This window comes from Lagopus leucura, unplaced genomic scaffold, assembly GCF_019238085.1.
Source record: "Lagopus leucura isolate 7727_CA_CO unplaced genomic scaffold, USGS_WTPT01 Super-Scaffold_100002, whole genome shotgun sequence".
NCBI lineage: Eukaryota > Metazoa > Chordata > Aves > Galliformes > Phasianidae > Lagopus > Lagopus leucura.
The window spans coordinates 45936590-45963534 of record NW_024962263.1 but is presented as its reverse complement, the minus strand read 5'-3'; the positions used below and the strand labels follow the sequence as shown (position 1 = coordinate 45963534).

Here is a 26945-nt window from a genome sequence, read left to right as displayed (position 1 = left end):
CAAGCAGTAATAACCAATAAATTACTTTATGTTCTAGGTTTTTATTTTAACTGCAAACTTCTAAAACTGTTCACTTCCACCATTACATATCATTTTTCTAAAAGCACTTACCTCTCCATTTTCAAGAGGCACAATGCGAGAATACTCTGTAGTGCAAATGACATCGCTATCCCTCCTCACGGGAACATTTGCTTCCTTTCCAAAGCGTTCCAAACAATCTGCTTTGGAGTCTGGTCAAATCAGAGTTATTTTTATATATGAAAATATACACTATTGTTCTAATTTGAATTAACAAAGAAATTTTACCCGAAAGCTCAGAGAATTTCTTCCCCTAATTAAAGAGAAACAACAACTGATTTCTTCACTTAGCGCATAAAAATGAAAATTCCTAAATATAAACTGTAAACTACCATCTATAACTAAACGTTTTTGACACCCGCTGCCTCCATTACTGCTAAAACATTCAGCAAAATACATGGCCTGATTTTCCTGCTACTGGGCAAACGATTAAAGAAACTTGCCTACAAAAGAGCAGCAATGCAAGACTTAATACTTACGAGCAAAATACTGCCAGGGAGTGTAAGTTCTTCCAAAGTCCACTGATCTTTCTAAGATCCAGAGATCTGGACGAGGAGAATTTGCAAACTTGATAAGAATGTAGGCAACATGGAAGAGCTGGTAACAGAGCATACAGAAGTACTATTAGAAGCTTTTTGAACAGCTCAGAAGTACCACATAGTAGAACAAATGCTAGTAAATCCCTTTTCTGCTGTGTACAGTGAGAAAGTTATCTGCTGTTTCATTCCCATTAAAATAATAGGCCAGATTCCAAGCTGGTGTTCTCTAAGTATTTGTATCAACCCTTCTCAACTGGCATTGTGCTCCAATACACTAAAAAAGCTGCAGTAGAACTGCGCTATAAGCCATCCGTTACATTTCAGAGTGGTTCTGTTCCACATCTGACTGATGGCTTGGGTGTGTTAAGGGTATAGTACTTAGCCTTGAAAAATTAGCATCTCAATTCACTTAGATAAAATACTTTTACAGAATCCTGGCACATTCTCTCTGCTTGTTATATTCCAGACATATAACTGCGCTTGTAGTTAAGGAAAATCACATTAGTCAAAATGCACACACTCTTTACACTGGTATTCGTTTGGCTGTATTTGATAATAATTCAAGTTATCTGTTCCCTCACTACAAAGATATTTCCAGATAATTTTGCCACTTTGTGAGTAGCAAAAGCAAGTCTCTGCAGAGTTTCATGTGTATCAAATATAATGGGAGAGATTTTTATGACTGGCAGATCTTCCATATTCTGAAACCACTCAGAATATGGACGTAGACCGCAAGGCAGAAAGCTCCCAAACACTAAAGCAAATATGGATTTCACATGAAATCCTACTCTAAGTCAAATTTAGCTCATTATTACAAATTTAGATCATTAGATTTCAAACTACAAATATGTTCAAGCTCCCAATCACAAACTGGGACTGCCATCTGTTGCCATGCCTGGCCCATTCAGCTGTCAGCTAGGACCAATTCAGCAGCTCTCACAGCAGTCAGAGCCACCAAAAGCAGATGCAAATGGCCTATAAAAAAAAAAAAAAAAAGGAGCAGAAATTTTTGTCCCTATCCAGTACTGTACATGATTTACTAAGTAATGGTATCAAGCAAATTAAATGGCAGTCATTCTGTTGACAACATCATTCTTTTTCCAAGGGCTAGACATGGTGACTACACAGGTGAAGTAATGTCCTTAAATTACCGACTGAAAGTCCCCAAACCAGGTGTCAGAAACAGCTGAATACTTTGAAGACTGTGCCGAAATTTGCTGCTATTGAGTTTCTGATACTCAGCCAAAGTAGCTTCCGCCACTTGACAGCCAAGTGTAAGAGTAGGGATTTTGGCCATACAGCCCTTACATGCAATTCAGTATGGCCATTCAGACTGAAACCGGGTATCCTCACAGAGAAGGGCCACGGTTATGTAATTCCTAAAAGAAAACAGGCTTATGTTCTCAGTTTTGAACAACAGGATCTCTCAAAGCTAGGTCTGCACTGGGCAGACAACTGCTTACCCGTTAGTATTCTCACTTCCCCTACGCTTTAATGTCTTTAGGAATTCCATCCTCACATGCTCTATTGAGGGTGGAGGACATTCTGCATCAATCAAATCAGATCAGACTTCATCAAGACAAGCAATTTAGAAAGCTCATGGGGACACAAAAGAAGCATACAAAAAGGCAGGCTGTGTCCTCCAGTGCACTGCTATTTGTAGCCATGTATTAAATCACTACAACAATGACCTTCTACCTACTCTCCAAAAAAGCTGGCGGCACCTGCCTCAGCCTGTCACACATTGCATTCTTTTCCTTAGATGCTACTCAAAGTGCTGATACAGCCCATCTCATCTTGTAACAGGTGATTCTATAAGCACAAGCAAAATAATAGCAGTAAATTCTGTTTCCACTGGACTTCTTCACTGCTGAAAAACTGAATTATAACAAATGCTCACTTATAAATCAGTGTTACCCAAGACTTTAACCTTTTAAACACACAAAGAGAACAGTGGCCAACACGATTGCACACAGTAGTCTCCTATGTAACACAGCTGGATTAACACACTGTGCTCTTCAAACAGCTGTGTGACAACTGCTATTCAGCTGTGGAATTCACAGAATCACAGAATTGTAGAGGTTGGAAGGGACCTCTAGAAATCAAGTCCAACTCCCCTGCAAATTGGAAGTGGCTCAAGCCTAGGACTGTACCGTGCATGTGAAGCTGAAATACTGTCCAACATGTGTTACATCAGGAGCCCACTCTTCTACCAGCTCTGCTAGACCTTGAAGAACTGCCTCAAAGAACCAGATTTTGCAGGCTTCCATGCAAACCACAAAAGAACAAAGTAAAGTACAGCAACTTCAAGTTACTCATGCACATGGGAAGCTTCAGACCACATGAGGCTCTCCCAGCATCCCATAGTTTGAAGTGCTGCTTGGGTTTGTACGACCACATTCAGAAAGAGCAGGGAGATGGGTTTTTAGGACAGTTAAGAAATGTAGCAAAGCAGTAAAAATAACAGTTATCTTGGTACAAGCATACCATAGCATTTGTCTGCATCAAAATAAAGAGAGGGGAAAAATTAAAAAAATCCAAAATATGGTTTAATCAAAATTCTGATCATTTCCTCATCTCAGTAAAAAAATAAAAAATAAAAACAGAACTTTGTTTCCAGTAGCAGAATTGTTCCACTTTGAAAATACATGCTTGAAAGAGGATGCATTCCTGTAAATTTCCCCACGCCATATCCAGTTGTAAGCTATCAGCACAGATTAAATCCTGGATTGCCAACAAATGGAATTTAACCAGCTCCATCCTGATGTGACATTTTCCTGTTCGCTCAAGGTTTTTTTCAGATCTGAAATGTTCTTCTAGGTAGTGGCCTTGGAAATTCCCTAAAGGAAAACTGACATTTAAAAAAAATAAGCCGGAAAAATAAGCAAAATATCTTCATCATCTGAGAACAGAAATGACAAATTCATCTCTAAGAACTACCACAAAGAGAGAAATATTTCCACAGAAAGTCTTGTAGGTTACTGTCAGACTCTTAAAAGAGCTCACTTAGATTGAGAGTCACACCACCACGATTGTAATGATACAATGTTAGAGATCTCTAATGACATGCATATTATTTATGCTAACAAAATACAAAATCCCCTATAACATATTGTATCCTCGTGGGAATTCTAAAAAAGTATAATAAAATTGTTTAAAATGTTGTCTCTATTTTCTCCTTAAAATTTTAAACAATTCTCTAAATGAGGAATTCCCAAGACTTTTTTGATTCTTGACATGCAAATATAAGAAAGTTAGATGTGTCTATATAAAATTATAGATTATTTTTCTCCACCCTCCACCATAAACTCAAAACAGAATGAAATGACTTGTTCATTAAGTACAGTACATAAACTAGTACAAAACAAAGACACACTCTGTTCTGTGCAATTCTGCTGTGTGCTGCAGATGTAGGAAAGGATGATTCTCCATTTTTGGTTCATGGAGAATAACAATTTCTGATATGGTAATAAGAAAACTGAGGTCAGATACACCATCTATCTGAGGCAACTTGAAGGTTTCAGGATGTGTTTTAAAGACATACCACAACAGTTCCTCTTCATATAATCCAAATGTTAAAAGAATGGTGAACAGCTATTTCCACAAGGAGAATATTTCCTCAAGACAGTATTAGCAGGTATATCTACACCACCAAAATTACCTCAGTGTAATAGACTGTTCTTGTTGCTTCTGATATGATGCTATCGTGGCTGGCATTGCACATTACCCAGAAGACAGTGAGGCTCCTACACTGATAGATGACTGCAAACTCTGTCCTTTAACAGCAAAGGTATGATCTTACTGTACTTGCTGTGTAAACTGGAAAAGCAGGTGAGAAAGTGGTAAAAATTTGATGATCATTCAGTCGATAAAACAAAACTCTCAGATGTGGGCCAATGCAGGAGTGGGATTTTAAGGAAGCATGAATTGCTCTTACCTCACAATAACAGCAGTTATCATTTATGCAACTCCTCCAAAACATTCCTCAGTACCACCAATTTCTCAGGGTTGGCATGTGCATGCCCAAAAGTTTCTTGCTGTAATGAAGCATTAAGGTCTCAAGCACTGATTTTTCTCAAAGACCAATTGATAAAAATAACAATATATTTAAATGAAGTGGAATCCTATGTGTTATTGATCCAACTGAAACTTTGTTGTTGCAAAGAGTTCAGCACCCCCTCTGTTTGTAACCTCTCAGTAGGACCTGAATCACTCTTATAAATGCAGAGACTTACTCGTCACTCCCAACAATCAATATTTAGCGATCTCTAACCATGGATTTTACAGATGAAATTCAAAAACGTCAAGTAGAGAGAGCTGAGACAGCATTTTTGGCAGGCATCTGGAAAAGAAGCTACTGTAGAGGTTCGGAGAAAAGCCCACATGGATGGTGTCTGAGAGGCATCAGATCAATTGAATGTGTTTAATACAGTTTAATGACACACACATATATGCAGCAGTGCTGATGTTGCAGAAATGACAACAGTGACTGGAGAAGCTCACGCTGCACAGCACACAGAAGCCATTCCCTACATGTTAGACTCACCCTGTTGGGTACAGAAGCCAGAAATAAGCAGAGGACTTCCAACATTGTTCACTTAGAACTGTGCACGCTGTATTCATACCACTTCTTCATTCGACCAGTCACCAGTGCTAAGAAGCTATGCTCCTAGATTTAGTTATCTAAGATTGTGCCTGTGAACATGCTTCAGTGGAGATGCTAACTCTTTTCTCTATATCGCAGTCAGTGTGCAGGATCAAAAGGGAGAATCACTCCACATTTCACAGGCAGTATTCTGGAAGGAACGCTTTTGGAAATGAAAGGGTAGTCCATTGTCCAGGTTCAATCTGTCCTTGGTCTTTTTGCCAAGGCTGCAGGCAAATACATCAACTATTGTCAGTTATAATCCTGTAACTTCTCATGCAGCCATTTTTCCATTGGGAATTGGACAAAGACCAACTCAATGCTCATAATTATTTCTTACATATGGCCTATTTCTTCACAGAACACTGAAGCTATTCATTTGGGAGAGCATTTATATAGTTCAGACCTCAGTTGTTCAGGAGATAAACATCCCCTTATGAAGGCTACAATCCAAAGTTCAAAGAACACAGAAGTACTGTCAGCACTGGAAGAAAACATGGGGAAGCATGGAGGGTTGAAGGCTATCAACAGAGGTTCTGCTTTTAGTATGTTGAGTTGAAAGTGAAGACAACACATCACAGATCAAAGTAACATAGAGATGGACCACAGAGGGGGAAATGGCAGAAGCTGAAGTACAGACATTGAGGGAAGTAAGTGAAATCAGTAAATGGGAACAAAAGTCTTCCTAACTGGATGCTGAAAAACCAGAAGAAGGTAGTATCAGGAAATCTAGGGAGAGCAATCCTTCAAGTATGTGTCTGTACATTTTAAAAATTAAATTCTCTCAACACCAATATATGCCTTATTGCAAACATAAAAATAATAATAAACCAAGCCATTCAACCTGTCTTTTTTAATTAAACTTTTAAGAGAACAGCAAATAGCCTTTCTCAGAGCATAAAATATGAGCAAGGAAGGGTTTTTTAGGGTGACTAAATCTGTCAACTCTGCTTAGGATGGTTGTATTGGGGCAGAGGAATAAATGGAGCATTTGTTATCTGGATCTAATTTCAGGATCATCTTTTATAAACTGTTGTCAGCAGTCAAGTACAGTGAATGCAATTACTACTTTTGGAGGCAGTTTAGTACAGCTTACCCTGATAGCTTCTCCTGAGAAGGGTTTACAAGACACTATATTTTACAGAATGGTTGTTAAATTAACAACTGTAACTTCAGATCCATTTTAAGAAATAGTGTCAGAGCATTAATAAGTTAAGAATAATTATTTTAATAAACACAGTCACTGATTAATATTCCCAACAAAAAATATTTTTTGTCAAGCTACACCCAGATGATTACTATAAAACAAAAACTAAATCCATAAGAAATATCTACCATGAAAAAGCAACTCAGAATATATACAACCATGAGAGGTTTTTACAAATTCTTTACATGCTTCAATTGGAAGTGACAAAAACATGACGTACTCCACAGGCCACACCATAAATCTGAAATCTACTTCAGTTTCCTTCCCTGCGTACAGAAAGCACTATTTTGTACACTACATTCCATTTTGTGCCTTCAATTTACAATACTACCTAATTAATAATATCACTACAAAAAAATAGCATTTAACATATTACTGAAGAAGATCTCACTAAGTCTTAAGTCTCTCAGCACCATACTATTGCCACAAAAAGCACAGTAAAAAAAGTACAGATAACTAAAAGCTATGATAAAAAAATCATGGACAACACTTTATAAAGATTAACAGTTAGACCTTAGTTAGATTTGTTCTGCACCACACACTATAACACAAGCCAGAAACTTCACCTTCTACTTCAGAAGAGCTCAGGAAAAAAACACCTGGGGGAATATTGGTGTAATATTTGCTAGGCATTAAGAAAGCCAAAAACAAGAGCACACCTGCTATAGTCAGGCAATCCAAAGCATCACAGAAACTGCAGCTAAGTTCACTCAGACGTTACCGAATAGTTAAAAATGAGTTGACAACTATGTTGGCAAGATTTTGATCAATTAAAGGAATATGTGAATCTTCATTTGATCCAAATATTTTAAACAAGTGAGGAACAGCCAAAGCATAAGTAAGTATGTAAACTGAGACACTGCCTCAGGGATCAACATTATAATTATTATTCAGGTCTGTGATTGATTAGAATTGTAACTGTAGTGCAGAAAGTCAGAAAGGGAAGTAAAGCAGGGCTTCAAGTTTTTTGCTTTTTCCTCATATTACCAGGAACAACAAAGTGAGCAATCTTCTAATTTGAAGATTTAAGATCCTGAAGGAACTTTGACTGTCAAAATCTCCCCCAGTCCTTCTAAAACAGGAACAGCAGCAGGTGGGTGCTCTAACACCATTTTAATAAACTCTCAAGCTTTCAACTATTCAATTAAATATTCTCTTCAGAATATTAGCAAAAGACTCCACTGGGACTCCACTCTGAGTCTTAAAGACATAATGGCAGGAACACAGCAAATTAAAAGTCTTGTGATGGTGCTCTAAGCTCCACTTCCTCTAATTGTGATTATTTGATAACAAACTTACAACTCAGTCATTGCTTATCTGCATGCATGTGTACCTTACTCTTTGCTGTATTTTGGACATGCATAAACATGCAAAAGTACTTCTCTGTTTTGTCTTCAGAAAAAGGTGACATTAAAAGAAAGAACAAGCTATCAGTGACTAAAACCACATTTGTGATACCTTTCTAGTATCACAGCATGTAGTTCTGCAAGGCATGTAGGCACACATTTGATTTCAAGCACATTAATTTTACCTTAAATAAAAAGCAAAATAGCACTCTAAAAGTATCTGTCTGCCTGTCACTGTCAACTGCATAGAAAGTCTGCAAGATTAACAGAGTAAGATCTTAATTTTTAAGAGCCCGAAATAAGGTAAGGAGGGTTGAGGTCTCAGTATTTACCTGTTTGCTTGAGTAGACTTACTCTGTCAGAGTATTTACTTTTCCTCTTTATTATTAGTTATGTGCACTACAGCTTGAACTTGGAATGGGAGAATACTGAGCAAAACGTCAAAAGTAAATCTCAAGTTCAAACCAATTCTGAGATTAGGGTTTAACTGACTGAACACAGATATGAAAATGTCTGTGAAGTGAAAAACAAACAAACCATATGAGCCCTATTAAATCCTCATCCATTCACCAAATAAAATTATCCATTCCTGATCACGAGACCTGAAATCATTTTGACCTTAGTCTTCTGTTTCCCTCGTTTCCTCACAAGGGATTTTGGAGTCACCATTCCAAGAGGTACCAGTGTAAAGAGAAATACAGTCTTTCCTACTGAGAAATCCTTTAACTAGAATTTCAGCACACAGTTGGTCTCTAAGGAGTCCCACAGGAAAAGGACATTCAGTCAATATCCCTACCCTGAAAGAAAGCAATTTCTCAGAAGTTTACTCAACCCATAAAAGATTAAGGGACTATCAGCAGCTCCTCCAAAGAAGCTAGCAAAGACTCAGAGGAAACAGTGGTTTGGATCAGTTTAGAATAGTTTTGTGGGCGCTACATAATGTTCTGATGATGACATTCAAGTTTTAGTTGCAAATATGAAGGGCTACACAGCAAAGCAATTTACAGCCTCTAGGCTGCAAACTTATTCTATGTTTTGCAAAGACCACGATGGGTGCAAGCAGCTCATTTCCTGGGAGCACAAAGTATCAGGGAATGCTATACTCCTCAATAGTGCATTTTATCAGAAAGAGCAACATGACTCAGAGAGATCAGACCAAGGTGTGCTAGGCTAGTGAGGACACTCTGGCATAAAACTTTATCAGCTTATACATGACTCTCTCCCAGTTCTAGAAGAGGTAAAAAGGTTTGCAGCTGAATCCCCAACAAAGTAGCAGCAACACCTCATAGAGATTTTTTTTCCTTTGTTATTCTCCTCTTGCTATTAACTAAATTGAAAGCCAATTTAAAAACAATAATAATAATAACAGTCCTATCTATCATCAGTATCAGTAAATAGTTACTACTGACCAAAAAACAATTATATTTAGACACATATATATTGTAGCCCCCAATATATATTTATAGCAACATATTTTCAGCTGGTGTAAAATTGCAGAGCATAACCAATTTCTTTGGATCAGTGCCCAATTAAGGCAGCTGAGAATCCAGCCCTGTGGCTTGAAAGCTACATTTACAGCTTTTACTGTGAACTATTTGCCTATCACCTGCTGAACAAATACAGGTGTTCATGTTACTATCATCATACTACTTCCTATTACACTGTTTTTGCTGTCTCCACCTTTTTAGGCCATGTTATCAATATTTTTCTGTCTATCTTGAAGATCTTGCTGGATGATAGAGGAATCAGAAGGATCCCTGAGGCAAAAGCAGACTCTGGACATTATTCTCAAATTGCGTGTATGCAAAGGATCATGAAATCTCTTCCCTTATGGACTCATGAAAAAGGAGAATTTGCAATGTAAGCAGAGCCCCAGTTTCACCTGGCCAATCCCCTCAGATTAACAAGTTTCAATGTCTCTTCATGACAGCATAACGTCACTGAATCAGCATGATACCTGTGGCAAGAATCTACATCATTATAATCACTCTAATAAAGTTGAATTGGTTAAAAAAAAAAAATGAGAACATGAAACAGATGAAAAAATATGGTATTGGAAGTTAAAATCACTTGTTCAAACATCCCTCCCAACTGCGCAGCTTTTATGTAGATGCAAGAAATGATCATACCTTAAACAACAGCTCACGCACTCACCTGCCCCAGATCTAAAGTGACATTGACTTCATTGTACTTTAAGCCCTTAGAAAGAGGAGGACTTTGCCACCAGCTCTCCGTTCCATCAATGGCATTAGTGATTGGGTGAGCTTTACTGGGATCACCAGCATTGCAGTAGTCACAAAACTGTCCCTGAAACACAGAAAATTAAAGAGGTTGTCTCAATCAAGATTGTACATGCTGCAGATGCGTGCTCTTGTTCACTGAGATTCTGAATTGGAGCCCAGCCTAAAAATTGAGTTAAATCTTGCTTCTCTATGTATATAGTGTGCTTGTACAATGATTTCTCTTGCAATTAAAACTCATATTTATACCTTGAAATACAGAATGAAATTTCAGAAATCTCTTTAAAGAAAAAGCAATCAATCTTTTATTTTATTAATACATTTACTGATACTTTGTTGCTGAAATTATCTGTATTACATCTGCAGGCACTTCCACAGGAATGTAATGAAACAAAGACACTTATAGCTGGGATAACACCAACATAAAATTTACCCTCAATCCTCCTAAAAGACTGTGAAACATCAACGTATATACATGGACCAATAGTAACAAACCCATAAAAAATCATCTACAACTTCTGAATGTGTAAATTTATAGTTACAATTTTACAGCATGAAAAAATATATATCCGTGTTACATATATAACACATTCTGAATCAGAAACTTGAAGAAATACACATTTATGGAAAGTGCTATGGATTACACAGAGTGTTCCCTTTAAGGACGATGAAAGAATCCCATTGTATCTTCATCTGCCAAAGTTACCACACAATTTTTAATCCACTATTAAAGCCACACTCCGGATATGCCCTGATAATCTCTCTTTGGTAGTTTCTAAAGCTCTTTATGCTGTTCCATACAATAATGATGAATAAACTTCAGGAAACTTAATTTTAATTTGGCATATTGGCTTGTCTCATAGCAGTATTTTTATCTTCAAGAAACTGCATTGTACAGTCTACTAAGATTAGTGCTGAAGAATCAAAATTAGCTATTAAGGAATCTTTTCACTGTCCAATTCACATCTTATTCCAGTCACTGGGTGTAGATAATTGATGTGAGAGAAACTGTGCCAGGCACAGATCTTTCTTTGTAGAACCTCAACAGAAAAATGACATTTTTATTAAATGCTACAATCCCCTTAGTTTACTTCAGCCAGACAGTCGCTTAAACAGTTCAGTCTGTGACGTGCTGACACTGCGTTGGATCTGTGTTTTAAAGAAGGTAGTATGTCACATTTGAACCTTCTCCTTTCTAACTGAACAAATTTTTAACAAGATGTGGTTGTTAAAAGGGTTTCCACAACCCTTGTTGTCTAGCCTTAAATATGCACCTGCCTTGGAAGTATTAACACACTTCCATACAACTGTCATTGTTTTGTTTGCCACTGCTGTCGCACTAATCAGTGCAAATTAACTAGAGAGGTCACACTTGCCCACTTCTAACACAGGAATGAGAGCAGTAGTTCTGTCCTAATCCTGCTCTTCTGGCAAGCTCAGAATACGACACTGGTGCCAAAAGACACAACCACCATTAGCTGATCAGTTGATCTGAATCATTAATCTTGAGAATTCCTTGCAGTGCTTGAAGGGAGTTTATAAATAGGAGGGAAATCAAATTTTAACTCATTTTAATAGTGATAGGACAAGTGGGAATGGTTTTAAACTAGAAGAGGGGAGATTCAGTTTAGATTTTAGGAAGAAATTCTTCACTCGGAGGTTGGTGAGGCGCTGGCACAGCTGCCCATAAGCTGTGGCGCCCCATCCCTGCAGGCGCTCAAGGCCAGGTTGGATGGGGCCCTGGGCAGCTGAGCTGCTGGGTCTCAGCCCTGCCCGTGGCACGGGGTGGGACTGGGTTTGAGGTCCCTTCCAACCCAAGCTTTCCCATGATTCTATGAATTTGAAAAAGTTATTTAAAAATGTACTAAATCTGTATGCACATAGGCTGGCTAACCACAGCAATCAAGTTATAACACATTCCTCCTCTAACCATTAGAGAAGATTTGGATGATTTTTGTACAAACAACTGTAGTATGCCAAGACACTATGGGTTTCTAACATAGTTGACACCACATAGGCTGTGCTAGCTACAAGTAACCCTGCCAGCTTCTGCAATAAGGCCAGAGAACATTGTGTCACAATCCGCAAAAGCAATACACTGAGAAATGAATCCAGGGACCAAAAACAGCAGTTGCCACCACATGAGTGCATTTTTATTGTTCAGATTTTCTGGTGAATGCATGCTTAGAGTTCTGATATAGGTAGTACACCACCACAAGCCTATCCTAAACAGTTTCATAGGACACATGAAACATCACCTTTACTTCACATTCACAATGCTCTGGCTGGAAATACACAGGAAACAGTTGCTGCCATGGCAGTTCCAGCCTTGATCCAGCCACAGCCTCAAGAAAGGCTGAATGAAAAGAAAGCAGTGAGGAGTATTCAATGGCAGAGTTACATTTACATACATCTACTCCGTATTTCAGTATACCAGAACACTTGATCTGAGCTCAAGATACTTTTTTTTTTTTTCTTTTTGAACACATAATTCAAAGCATTTCATTTCAACAACTGGAGTTTCAGTTATTTAAAGTACATTCCAGCAAACCTGCCAAAAAGACATTAAAAAAAAAAAAAAAAAAAAGAAATGAAAAAAAGAAAGAAAGAAAGAATAAATGATTGGGCTGAGCAGCTTTCCCTGCTCTTCCCTAGCAATACCTGCAGGCATGCTCCCCCCAGCCTGCCTGCCACAGGACACATCTCCATCCAGGACCCTGGGCACCCAGCCACTGCTTGAATTTGGCTGCAGTTCAGCAGCCAGGCAGGTGTGCATCCGCTGGTGACCTCGTTACCCTCTTCCCCTCAGTTCTCCCGCATGGAGGAGAGAAATGAAACTGCATAAAGCAGTATGCTGAAATACTGAAAATGATGAAAAAGTCTCATCTGTATATAGTAAAAAGCTACAACGATGAAGGATTTGTTCACAAATACCTAGAGGAGCCATACCCACTGGCAAGGCAGGACAGGCATGCAACTAACTTTAACTCACACCCGCACACTGCTGTGGACAGACCTGCAGGCAAAGCTAGGCATGCCATTTATCTGCCAGAGCTGTTGAAATATTTTGCACTGCAGCACATTTGTTCACTCAGCACTGCTCTTATTAAGCTATTGTCCCTCTTGCCAACACTCTAAGTAACAGAAACACTGCTTTCCTCAGCATACATCCAGCACTGCCTCACAAGCCTCAGACTACACCTGGTGGCTGAACTAAGTTGCACCTGAAGGAGTGGCACACCTGAAGGGCTTCCAACAGCCTCTTAATGCTCTTCCAGGATTTGCTGGAGATGATGAGCTCCGCTAAGGAATACAGTAAATCATATAAAGAACCAAAAGACAAGATGAAAAGAAGAGGCCAATGCAAGAAACTTGAAAGGAACTTATAAACAGGTGAGGGATTGACTTTTTATGTGGTCTAACAGTGACAGGACAAGGGGAGTGTCTTTAAACTCAAAGAAGGGAGACTTCAGTTAGATGTTAGGCAGAACATTTTCATTGAGAGGATGGTGAGGCACTGGAACAGGTTTATCAGACAAGCTATGGTGCCCCATTATCCCTGGAGGTGCTCAAGGCCAGGCTGGATGGGGCTCTGGGCAGCTGAGCTGCTGGGTGGCAGCTCTGCCCATGGCAGGGGTTGGAACTGGGTGGGCTTTAAGGCAATTCCAACCTAAGGCATTCTATAATTCTGTGAGAAGCAGCAGAAAAGAGGCTGAGCTGCTCTTTCTGCCTTATTTTAATTGCTTGTGTTGGTACCGTAACGGAGCTGTCTCTTCCCTCTTCTCACCTTCTTTCTGACTTCCCTGCTCATAGGCACAGCAGCACCATCCATCTTTGGACAGACTCCAGAGGTGAGTGACTCAGGTGCACAGCACAACTTCAGTCTGAGACTGTCACAGCAGCCCCATCTCTGCCACCATACGTAAAAGCTGCCTGATCCTCCCTCAGACAGTTAAGAAATAACACACAAATGCTTATGCTGATCTAAATCCATCAACACAGGCTCAGCTTCTGCAACACTTTAATGTGCTTCTGTCCAATTTTCCACCAATAAAAAAACAAAACCAAGACTCTTGTATTTGCAGTGACTTTGAACTCATGAAGTGGAGGGGATTGATAATATGCACATTGTGCTGCTATCACATTTTCCATGGCTGGATTTCCCTGGCCTGGGGAAGGAATTTTCCAAGTTTTCTCAGACCACAACAACTACAGATGTATTCACGTGCTGTACCTCAGTGGGGTTTTCTTAGAACTAGAGAGCAATGCAGCTGCATCCACATTTACACGAAGGCAGGAGGCACAGCAGGCTTGCACCAGCAGTCCTCCAGGGAATGGAATCAACCCTGACCCATAACTGCCCTCTAACCCAGGGCCTGCAACATCAAAATTTAACAAGAGGAACCCCCATCCTTTCACTCTCTTTCTACAGAAAGCAAACCCTCATTTCCAATGGGATGCAAGTACATAAGGGAATAAATACAAAAATAATCATGTCACAAACAGCAGACCATGCAGTTTCCCTATCACTGCACCTCAGCTGAAGTATTTACTACCTGCAGCCCAGCTTTGCTAATAGGTAAACTACATTTCTCAGCCTGAAAGCACCTCAAAGCACTCCAAGCTTTTTGTGAGAGGCATTCTGCAGTCGCAAGGTACAAATGGAAGAGCTCTGGGAGGGCTGAGGCAAACAGAGTTCTGACAGAGCTGATATAAAACATCACCCCAGTCCATCACAAAGCTGACCTGCTGCTCGCTGCCTGCCCTCCCACAGGCACGCTCACGCAAGGAGCTTTACCACAGTAAAAATGTATCTCCATTGACGCCTCTGGAGGAGTTCTGTCCCTCCGCAGGTGCAACCTGCCCTCACCCCTGAAGTGGGAGCCGGCCTGCCGTCGCCATCACCACTCCCCTGCCCGTCTCCACCCGTTACCTGTATGGCTCTCCCCAGCGGGGCTGCGGCCGGCCCCCCCACCAGCTTGCAGTACAGCTCCGGCCGCCCGCCGCCAGCCTCCTCCCCACAGGTGGCGGTCGCCGAGATGCCGGCCGTCTCGGCCAGGTTGAAGTAGGGCGGGTGGAGGCTGAGTCCGAGGGAGTCGGGGGGCTCCGTCTGCGCGGGGCACAGGGAGAAGAGCGGCGGGAGCAGAGCCCACAGGAGCCGGCAGCCCTGCGATGAGGTACCGTGAGCAAAGCGGCCCCGCGTCGCAGCCATCCTGAGTCGGGCTCTGCCCTCGCCTCCCCCGGGGCGGCCGTATAGCTGAGGCGGGCGGAGGCCGGGGGCTGCCCGACCGCGGTGTGCGGGGCGGGGAGAGGCGCGAACACACCCCCGCTGAGGCGAGGCGGCGGCGGGGAGCGCGGAGCTCCTCGGTAGGAGGTGAGGGCTCGGCATAGCAGCGGCTGCCAGGGCGAGCGAAAGGGTCTCTGGGCTGGTGGGGCTGTCTCAGGTGCGCGCCCCGCAGCCATATCGAGGTGATCCTCCCCCTCCTCGGGAAACGTATCGCTAACAGAGTGCAGAGACATCTCCGAGCATCCCACCCTCGCAAGCCGTGGCTTGTATCACATAAAATTAAGGTTTTGCAGGCTTTCTCCTACAGTTTCAGTCAAGGTGTACCCTGCTGCTGTCTGCAGGCTCTCGGGAAGGCACCTTGCCATCTCATTTAAGGTATTTGGCACAGGTTTTAGAAAACAAAGTCGGGGAAGGAGAAAGGGGCTAAAAAACAAACCATTTCCATCAGCTTCACCACACTGCTATCCTCTTTCATACCCATTCCCATTCCCTCCCCCCTGCATGGTCACACGTCCACTGCTCAGATTTCTTAATAAAATTCATAGGATTCAGACACAAAGATACACATAGCTCTAATATTTTAATAGTGATTCATGTGAGTAGCAAAGGATTTCATAACTCATGAAAGCTATGCTGCTTGTCACATAGCACTAGCAAGGGAGATCTATTTCAGGAAGCTCCAACCACAAGCTATTGATTTTGTCTGCAAGCAAATATCACCACCTCTTGCCCTGTGTCACTACAGCTTTAGCACACCATAGAAACATCTGTGGGAAGCAATTTTTCTGTCCTCCGTAGGAAATATTGTGTGCTTCCACTGTAAATACATCAGACTTGGGTATTTTTTCCATAGATGCTTAAAAATATTCTCTTTTCCCAACTATGACTTGGGGGAAATGAAATTATCTTAATGCACATGCTTGCCATATAACTTCCCATGATACTTTGTACTTCATAAAAACTATGAGAATCACAGAATGCCAGGGGTTGGAAGGAACATCTGGGGATCGTGAAGTCCAAATCCTTGCTAAAGCAAGGAGAATTGTAAAAACAATTAAGCAATATCATCTTTAAATATTCCATTAAATGAGATGCTAAACTATCAGATTAGATTTGCATTCACCTTTTAAAAATCTGTTGAACAGTAAGGTATCTGGAGTAAATCAGTTTTTAAAACATCCGAAAGTATCTAAGTAGCCTTTAAGTGCAGAGCACATGTGCCCTTCTATCTATTAATTTGCTGAGTATTTGTGTTTTCTATCATTATAGGAATAAAGAAAAAAAATCGAATGAAAGCTGAACAGAGCACATTCCTGGTAGAAAATAAATGTTTAAGTACTTTAAGGAAAAAAAATACTATGAAGTACTTCATTAAGAGGAGCTGGTGAAGATTAAAATTATGCAGATTACAAAATCATCGTACTCAGAGTAGCCAGATAATCACAGAATCATCGAATGGCCTGGGTTGAAAAGGATCACACTGATCATCAACCCCCCTGCCATGTGCAGGGTCACCAACCAGCAGACCAGGCTGCCCAGAGCCACATCCAGCCTGGCCTTGAATGCCTCCAGGGATGGGGCATCCACAACCTCCTTGGGCAACCTGTTCCAGTGCGTCACCACCCTCTGTGAGAAAAACTTCCTCCTAATACCTAGCCTAAACCTCTCCTGTCTCAGTTTAAAACCATCCCCCTTTGTCCTATCCAAGCTGGCCATTTAGCTAGCATGCTTTGAAAGATGTTACTTCTGTATATAACTAGCAAGCCATCAAGTATTGTTTCCTCTTCATTCACAAATAAACTTTCAGTTTTACACATTTGGGGAAATTAGTTTACACCTGTGGTGCGATTGTTGATTATATTGACAACAATCCTTTTGATATGAATGTTTTAAATTGAAAAAAACAGCATTAATTACAGAGATTGTATGTAGTATTTCTTAATCTTGAACATTAAACTCTTCTTTGTCACCCCTGTCTCTCTGTACTCTTGGAAATAAGAATTTGGGAAGGTATTTCCTGAAAACTATTACCTTAGGATAAGCGAAGCACAGACCAGGTGTTTCAGATGTGTGATGAATCTTAAAACAAAACAAAACAAATAGTGAGTGTTCTCAGGCCCATATAATCTCTACGTCAGGGAAGGAATAGAGTGTGAAGAGCTATCCCTGAAGAATGGCCATAAGTGAGTTAAAAACCTATGGTTGAGAGTTAGAGACCGAGGCAACACAGGGAGCCTTTTTGGTTGGCGTTTACTACAGGCCAGCTGATCAAGCAGAGCCTGTTGATGAAGAGACCTGAGAGGCCTCTCAATATCTAAAGAGGTGCTATGAGAAATAAGAGGACAGACTCTTTTGCAAGGTCTGTTGTGATGGGACAAGGAGAAATGGCTTCAAACCAAAAGAGGAGAGGTTTAGGATATAAGGGAAAAAGTTTTGTAGAATAAGTGTGTTGAGGCACTGGAACAGGTTGCCCAGAGAAGTGGTGGATGCTCATCCCAGGAGATACTCAAGGTCAGGCTGTATGGGGCTCTGAGCAACTTGATGTAGCTGTAGGAGTCCTTGTTCACTGCAGGGGAGTTGGATCAGATGATCTTTAATGGTCCCTTCCCTCCCACGGTATTTTTATTCCCCATAGACTTTAACTGCAGCTATGAATATCTGCAGCAATATCAGTTATTAATTAGGTAGTATGCATAGAGTTTAAATGTCCACAGACACAAAGCACCTGAATACAGGCTCCCTGGCTTCTCTCTAGCTGGGCAGATGGAAGATAGGTAAACAGTTAGCTTCCAACTGAGTCATAAATTCAACATATACAGAGGATAAGTAGGGAAAGGAAATGGAAATGATAGCTGATCTGTATACAGTAACGTAAGTGGTAAAACTTCAGGAAGGCAAAGTTCCAACACTGAGTGAGGAAGAATGAAAAAATAAGGAATAATATACCTGTACAGATGTTAACATACAGGTAAATTTTAAGCTCAGCTGCTTGAGTGCTGAAATGTATTTGCACAAAAGGGAAAATGGTACACTGGTGCATATGCTGGACTGAAAATTACTCTTGGCTTATTGTTGTAGACTTTTCATTGAGCTCTTCGATGTGTCACAATCTTTGTGACTAAAAGCATTGATTTACTGTGAGTAACTGAGAAAGAGGAAATAAAAGAGCAAATGTATTGAAATATTCAAATGAACATCTGTGGAAATTATTTTGTATTCAAGTAAAATGCCAGCTTCTAACATCAGTTAGGAAGTCCACGTGAAGAAAGCATTTAATAATGCACTTGTGATTTCTGGCATCTTGGTGTTCTTACAGTGGCTTATACCAGCAAATTTTGATATTAAATAGTCGTAAAAATATCATAAAAGCAAAAGAACCACAGAGCTAACAGGAAAATTCAAGATTGTTTATTCCTGAAAGGATGAACGCACACAGTTATGAACATGTTGTGTAAACTATTTCTATTATTAGACAAACTTTTCCTTTTTCAGGTTCAGATTTGTAAATTCCCCATGCTATTTTTAAAAGGTTTGTAGGATACATAAATATTCAGCCTAGTTTGCCTGAGAAGCTATGGAATTTGTTTCTGGAGTTGTTTCTTCTATTTCTCTTGTTATCACTCTTCCTTTCTAAAGGTATTTCTTAAAATAAAGAGTAACTCAAAATATATTGTTTACATGACAAGTTTTAGCAGAATTGGCCTGTACTTTTGTAAATATTATACAAGCAACAGCAAGAAAAAAAAACCACACGTAGCAGGTTATACTGCAGTTTAGAAAAGGGGAAATCAATATAAAAAATAGGCCAGATGGAAATTATTTTATTGACTGTTTTAGTTGTTGATGATGGTTTAAATGTGTTTGTCTGAACAAGAAAAACTTAAACCAAGCCCATTATTGTGTAGCACTTTATTTGTAGGATGTTTATAATGCCCACCTTATACTGTAAGGAAGTAAGTTTCTATTAATTTGAGTATTTCAAGCTTCTAAAATTTGAGTATTTCACAGGTATCTCCAGCACATTCAAATTTCAAGATTTCTCGGTCTGCTAAAAATAATAAAATCAGGTAATGTGAAATATACTACAAAGTTTAGAAGAATAACAGCATTCTGCCTTTGAAAAGATCTCATGAAATGTTAGTCAGAATCAGCTGCTGTATCATGCAGGGGTTTGTGTTATATAGCTCTGAGCAGCTGGAACTCAAATTGCTGAACAAAGCAGAGCAGGTAGAAAAATGTATTGCTGAAAGGGCAGTACTATTTAAGAGGCAGAAACTTCTAGTCATCACATTTTCTGTTCACAGTTCTTTCTGTGAAGTACTAGAAGTGAAATATGTCCTATGCTAGCTTCATGAGAGACCTTGTCCTGCTTTATTATGTAGGTATAATTCATACTGGATCATAGCTAAAGAGCTGTGATGTGAATTTCTGGTTTCTTTACAGTACACAGGTTTCTTAATGATACGCAGCATGGTATCTGTATCTTTAACACAGGAAAGGACTCCAGTAAAGAAGCCTATTCTACTGTCAGTGGAGATGACATGCGGATGCTGTGCAGCTGGAGTTCAACTTTGGGACTGAACAAGAAGTTAACTTTCAAAACTTTACATGGAATATACACTGTTTCAGCCAAACGCATAATCTAATTTGGATCTTCCTACAAGCTTTTGACGTGATCTAGGGAGAAAACTGTTTCTCTTATTAAGCCTCCCAACTTGTATGACTGTTTTAAAATAATTTAAGATCTTTGCATAAAAAGTGCTATGTACAAGTTAAAGACTATTTTGTTACTGGTAATTGCAAGATGAACAGTCTCCGAATCAATTTGGGTTAACTTTTTCTGATTTTTTTTCAGTATTTCATTATGAAATTAAATTAGGTTTTTGTACAACAAATCCAGGTAATGTTCCTTAAGGAATTCCCACACAAGTCATTCCCAAAACCTCCAATCAGTCTCATTAAAGAAAGTGCAAATATACTGGAAAAGAGTATCAACATTAATTAACTTGATGCAGTCCTATCAATTGTTTCTACAAGTTGTCATCACATGGTAAGATTTTCTAATGGTAGTATCTCAAGTATCAGATCTTCCTGAAGTTATGTTACTGAAAATTTTGTCCATAGACTATGAGCAAGAACAACAATTTCACTTGAAATTAATAGCATATTTTTGCTCCTAGACTTTGGTAGTTATTTTAAAAAGACAAGGATCTCTAGAAGGAGACCAGTGGAGGGCCACAAAGATGACAAAGGTCCTGGAGTATCTCCCATGTGAGAAAAGATTGAGTAACTCAGGTCTGTTTAGCCCAGGGAAAAGAAGACTGAGAGGAGATCTGATAAACGATTATAAATGTCTAAAGGGAGGTGGGAGGCAAATCAGTGAGACCAGGCTCTTCTTGGTGGTGTGTAGCAATAGGATGAAGAGCAATGGCCTAAAACTTGAGCATAGGAAGTTCCATACAAGCATGTGGAAGAACTTGTTTATGGTAAGAGTGATGGAGCACTGGAACAGGCTGCCCAGAGATGCTGTGGAGTCTCCTTCTATGGAGATATTCAAGATCCATCTGAACACCTACCTGCGTACTACTGTAGGCTATCTGCTTTAGCAGGGGGTTGAACTCAGTGATCCCTTGCAATCCCTTCCAGACCTTGCAATTCTGTGATTCTGTGTGATTCTGTGACATAGACGAGTGAAAAAAGAGCAACATGTAAAAGCATGTAAGCAAACATATCAGATGACCCTGTGCAGATCCTAGAAGGAGTAAGCAGACACCAACATGCACATCATATTCCCCATAGTGAAGGATAGTTGGCGACTCACCAGAACATCCCAAGCCACTACTAGAGTGATACTTCCAACTTTAGAACCTGGCAGAGCAGGGAAAAGGTGAGGATAATATCAGAGAAAGGAGTAGAAATGAGGATGTGTGTAACTGTTTTAACTGTGTAATTATTAATATAGATTTATTTTTCTACATAGACTTATCTTTTCTTCTTATACAGTAATTGCATCTGCTTTAATCACAGACCATACACAACTGAAAATAGGTGTAGTTTCAGATTTTGTGGGCAGTTAATAAAGGCACTTCACAATTTGTTCCTTGATGTTTAAAATAAGTACAAAGGGTGGGGGGAGGGGGGGAGGGGGGAGTGGGAAAGGCTTGTATTGCATTAGTCTTCTATTTTGTCATTCATCCAAAGAATTTTTTGTTTTTCCTTGTCAGAATACTGGCTGAAGAATGCTAAATGGTTGGCATGTTACAATAGGCTGGATAAGTATGGGGATTTTCCAGGGGTGAGGCAGGGAGTGTGTGCAGATTACTAATATTTTCCTCTATCAATGGGCAAGCACAGCTGTGCAACTGGATCAGAGCAAGGATGACTCTTAACTGTGCAATCTGCTGAGCACATTCAATATTGTTAAGTTTCAGGAACAATCAGAATGATCAACTTCGTTTGTATGATCTACTCAGTAATCAGAGCTATAGAGTCATTAAGGTTGGAAAGAACACTAGGATCGTGTAGTCCAACCCATCAGCACATCCCCACCATGCCCACTGACCAAGTCCCTCAGTGCCACATCCACAGGGTTCTGGAACACCTCCAAGGAGGGTGAGTCCATCACCTGGGCAAAGGAGGTTAGTATTAGGTTCACCCCAGGCCATACAGTCTAAGGTGAGCTCATGCTATTAGCAGCTTTCATCTGCTTCTCTGTAGTTTATTTTACTGTATACGCAGATGAATTTTGCCTCGGGAAAAAGATCTGCAGCAAATCCTCTGCTTGCAGATTTGTGGAATAAATGAGTTGGATCTTCCAGCAAACATTTTCTCTCAGTGCACACACATAATTTGTGAATGAGATTTATGTGTGCACATCTACAGAAGAAAATCCCCCTGGGCTCAGTTTAAATCAACAAAAGCAAAGACATTCAGGAATCCCCCACCACAGCAAGCCTCGCTTTGCCTACTTTATATCATGCAGGCTTGGAGTGAAACCTACAGCCAGGCAGAATAGGACATGTGCTGGCACAGAATTAAAATTAAGCCAATAAGAATTCACTGGCTTCCTAAGGGCAGCGTCATCCATACAAGTGGTAGTGGTGGAGGTGCGTGCAGGATGATGGGATGCTCCCCATCATGTGCAGGGTGCTGAGCGTACAGTGCTGGCTTTTGGTTATTGTTTGTTTGTTTGTTTGTTTGTTTTTCCCCTGGATGTGAAGGGCAAAGACAGGAACGTACAGGAGGTGCCCTTGGGACAGCAGCAACTTGGCGGTGGGATGCTGTGCTGCAGGCTGAGGTCGTTTCACTGCTGGTTCCGAGGTGCAGGCCCGGTCTCCAGCTCTGAGCCAGCTGCCGGGTGATGCTGTCCCTGCTGCGGGGGTGGGCAGGGGATGAGGGGGATCTGCACCCCTCGATTTAATAGCTGCGATCGGGACCGATGCGAGCAGCTCCCGTCAGGAGGGAGGCGCCGGGCCGCGCCCCGCCCCGGGCCGCGGAGCTGAGGCGCTGATCAGTGCGGGGCGGGGCCGGCGGTGCGCAGGATGTCCTTCAAGGTGAGCCGGGCGCGGGGACGGAGGGGTGGATGTGTTTCACGTTGTTTGCCCTCTCGTATCTTTAGATTTGTGGGCTTGATTTTATTTATTTTAGCAAAACGGCGGCGTCTGTGAGCCCTGCCCGGGCTGTAGGGTGCCCCAACAGCCCTGCGGTAGCTGCTGATGGAACCGGCTCTTTCCGCAGCTGCCATCCCGGGAAGGATGCGTGTTTAGCGTTACATAAACCGTTCGCTTAGGGTCTGTGCCGCAGGTTTGGTGCGGTCGGAGCTTCCCTCTGACTTTTCAGATCGGTTGTGTAATAGTTGGGAGCGGCGTTCGGCCGTGGCTCTGCGTCCCAGGCTGCGGTGGCCACTGATGATTCGCTGCGATTCCCGTCGCTTTGCGTGCTTCCTCCAAAGCCATGCAAAAGCAGCCGTATTCGAAAGGTTGCCCAAAATAAGTTTTAAAATCCGAGGACAGGATCAGTAAAACCAATTGGCAAAGAGCTCAGCGAGCAGTAATAACTGCTGGTAACAGAGAACATTTATGCTAAATGAACATCTTCTCAATTCTGCGCTGTCTGGATGCTGTGTTCGCTCTTCTCTTATTGATCAGCAGCCCTGTGCCAGCCCTTGGCCGTGTTGGTTGTGCTGTATTGCTTTCCTCCTCACTAAGCCTCCTCCCACCTGTCACTGTATCATTCCTATGCTGGGGCTGCTCGATGCCACAGGTGGGTCCCACCTGCAGCTCAAGCCCACATATGGGGGAGCATGGCATCTGCATTGCATAGAGTGCTGAAATCTCAGTGTTTGCCCCAATTTTGGTCCTTCGTTGGCCCCATACTTCTTTAGCCTCTTTTGTCCCTCTGCTCTGTCTCCATGAGTCGTTCCCACCTTCATTTCACATCAGAACCCACCTTTGTATGCTCTGTCCATCCCTACCTGCTCCTTTCTATGCCCTGTTGCCCACTTTCTGTCTCCTCCTGCTGAAGGTGGCTTACTGCCTGTTCCCTTTCCATCTGGAGAGCTGCAGTCCCCTCCTTTCTCCCTCTTTTCTGTCTTTTTACTTGATGTATTCTCTTCTCAGAAGTCTGTATGCTTACCTAGGAGTCTGACACATCTCCTATTGTGGTTGTCTATTCATGCTTTCTGTCTTATCCTTGTTACTCACAAGTCAAAATTCCTTTCTCATTGCCTATATACACCAACATCCTCTCTTCTAGACCACGTTCTCTGTGCTTTTGCCTGCCTAAGCTTAATGTCTGTACCTTCAACTACTTTTCTCTTTACTCATGACCCTTTGTATAGGATGCATTAGTATCTAAGAAAGACCTCTGTCTTTCCTCTTACGTTCCACTAGCATTTCCCATTATGTCATAATTGATTCTGATTTCCAGTTATTTTTCTTTAAAACTTTTTTCTCAGCTCTTCCTTTCTATCTGGACCGGTTTGGAAACTGAATGGGAAAATGGTATTTTCTTGTATTTTGACAGTAGGACGAACCAGTCCTTGAGTAGTGTTCTCTTTCTCCTCTCCTTTGACTCTTTCTTTTCTTTCATCTCTAAACTCATTGCTTAAGAACTACACTCTTCTTCCATAGCTGTTACCTACCCTACTATGAGCTGCTGCTTCTTCGCAAACAGCAAGGCAATGGTAGGGCAGGGACTTTTACCAACATTTTAAACAGTTAATCTCTTGAAATTCAACATTACTTCTCCTTAAGTATCTGATATGACAAGACTGAATTCTTAACTGGACAACAGCAGTCTATGTCATATCATTTCCCCTGGTACAAAACCAGCTCGTTTACAAGTTATTCAGCTAACCAAATTATTAAACCCATGGTAATACTTCATACTGTGTCTTCTAGTGATGTCAACATTGCTGCCAGTAACTGAAAGTAAAGAGCACACAGTTGTAAATCTTTGGTTTGAAGGCAGAAGAAAAATCACTGCATAGCACTTCTCGTGGTCATCTCTTTAAAGTTCCCAAGTTGCTCAAATGATTTTGCAAATTCTTTTCATTTCAGCGTATAGAATAAATAGAATAGCTCCGATTAATTTGCTTTTTCTATCTAAACACTGCATAGCTGATAGATAATCTGAGTGTTCTGTATATACAGCTTTTGAATAAGGAATCCCCAGCACTGTGGGGGCACGAGGGGAAGTATTGATAGCAGTCATTCCAAATTGGGTCAGAAGCACTACTGGGAAAAACCTGTTTTTGTATCCTTGATGCTTTTGAGAGTTCTTCCCTACCTTTTATCTGATACAAAGTATGAGGATGCGTTTGCTGGAGGACTATTCTAGGGGTATCAGAAGTAATAAAGAGGTGGGGGTTCATGATTTGTCAGGTTGAAAACTCTGGATGTCTGGTTTCAGACTGGGTTGATTCTAGCAACTCGGCTCTCTTCTCTCTTCATGTAAGCTAATGAAAACAGGTAAAGAGCTTCTGAATAGTCATGCCTGATCTATAGAAGTATTGTATAATAAAACAAAATCACATTGCTGTTGTGCCCTTTCACGGACAACCAAGTTGGATAAAATAAATCTTTCTATGGATATATTATCATACCCTGCAATTTTCCAAAACTTTAAGGGATGGAGTTAGGCAATAAAATTTGATTTCCCATTCTGTAAGATAAAAAGTTCGTTCTTTTGCAATAGTTTTCCACGTAATAAAAGAATAAAAACTATATTTCTGACTGTGATGTTTATAAATAAATATCTGCCTAATAAACTAGAGCAAAAGGATAACATAGACCACTGTGTGCTTAGGTCACCTGTCTGTTTTTACATAAAATTTTAGTGGTTGTAAGGGGAAAGGTGGACAAACTACTTCCTGACCAGTTGCCAGCAAGGAGGGTATAGAATGCAAGCTCTCTTTTAATCGACACTATTAGCAGTTCACAAGAGGAAAAGCAGTTTATGAGCTGTAAAAGGAAGATAAGAATTTAGCCCATTGTTCCTTCTGTAATGTTCAGTCTCCTTCTCTTACGGGTATGGGTACAATAAATACTGCTAATGATCTTAAAATCTTGAAATTCTTAATCTTAATGATCTTAAAATTTATTGAACGGATGAAATTTAGGAGCTCTTGTCTCACACAGCAGCCTGTTCAACAATCTGGTAATGCCTCTGAGTGTTAAAAAGGCAACCAACTAGAAATGCTCGGTGTGACTGATCTATAATAGGTTCACAAATAACTGATCTTGTGTCTGCTGGTAACAACCAGAAAAATTATTCATTTCTGGTTGTCTACCTCATTATTCTTGTGCATCAACATTAAGATATGGGAAAACGTGTCAAATATTCTGTAGCAGAATGATTGACTTTTATCTCCACTCTGCTCTCTTTGGGTTATCTCGGGGGCAGGATTCATTGGAGAGTAAGATACTTAGTTATATTGACACTCTTTTGCCTGAGATTACTATCAGTAAAATGACACTTTCCCAGACTGTTAGTGATATTGGGCCTTTATGCCATCATAAAAACAAGAGGCATAGCCTGCCCTGGGATGTACGTACCGCTGCCACCTCAGCTTTAGTTCATCTGAGCACTACAGCCACTACATCACTTATCCATCAGGCTGATGTTTTGGCAGCTGCCCAGGTGGATAAGACTAGGAAGTTGGAAGCAAAATCTGTGTCCTTTTTTTGCTGTCCTTCTACGCTGGGGAGGTAATAATTTACTCACACAAAGGAGAAGCCGGTTTGTGGCATTGTTTGTAGGACTGAGAAAGCTACCAGTGTGTCTAACACTGGTCCATGATATCAAGATTTCACAGTTTTCCAATTTTACCTTATATTTTTGTCTTGCGTGTATAGTAAATGAATTTGTAAGTCTGTAGACAGCAAGAATCTAGCCTTAATTTTCTAGCATCATCCAGCAGGTATATCTTAAGCCCACAGCTACAGGGTGTTAACTGTGGGAAGAGACAAACCTAATAGTATTGAAGATACATGAACAATACTTTTTGTATATTGGGACTTTATATGCAGAAAGGAAAGAGGTGGCAGAAGGCTGAAATGCAGGAAGATGTCCTGCAGCAGGACATGATTCACCCTCTGTAA

The 26945-nt window shown here is 40.8% G+C and overlaps 2 protein-coding genes across 2 annotated transcripts in view; one reads left to right on the top strand and one right to left on the bottom strand.

Annotated features, from left to right (window-relative positions):
- LAMA3 (laminin subunit alpha 3) overlaps positions 1 to 15267 on the bottom strand; it is a 112747-nt gene extending 97480 nt beyond the window's left edge. Inside the window, exons 1-4 of the mRNA XM_042869575.1 lie at positions 14989 to 15267; positions 9970 to 10122; positions 558 to 675; positions 112 to 230 (exon numbers count right to left, since the gene is read on the bottom strand). Of these exons, the coding sequence (XP_042725509.1) occupies positions 112 to 230; positions 558 to 675; positions 9970 to 10122; positions 14989 to 15267 (669 nt within the window). The remainder of the gene's footprint in view (positions 1 to 111; positions 231 to 557; positions 676 to 9969; positions 10123 to 14988) is intronic.
- Positions 15268 to 22865: 7598 nt separating this feature from the next.
- The window catches only part of ANKRD29 (ankyrin repeat domain 29), a gene marked incomplete at its 5' end in the record, with an annotated part of 31885 nt that continues 27805 nt past the window's right edge, over positions 22866 to 26945 (top strand). The window contains one exon of the mRNA XM_042869481.1: positions 22866 to 22895. Within this exon, the coding sequence (XP_042725415.1) occupies positions 22866 to 22895 (30 nt within the window). The remainder of the gene's footprint in view (positions 22896 to 26945) is intronic.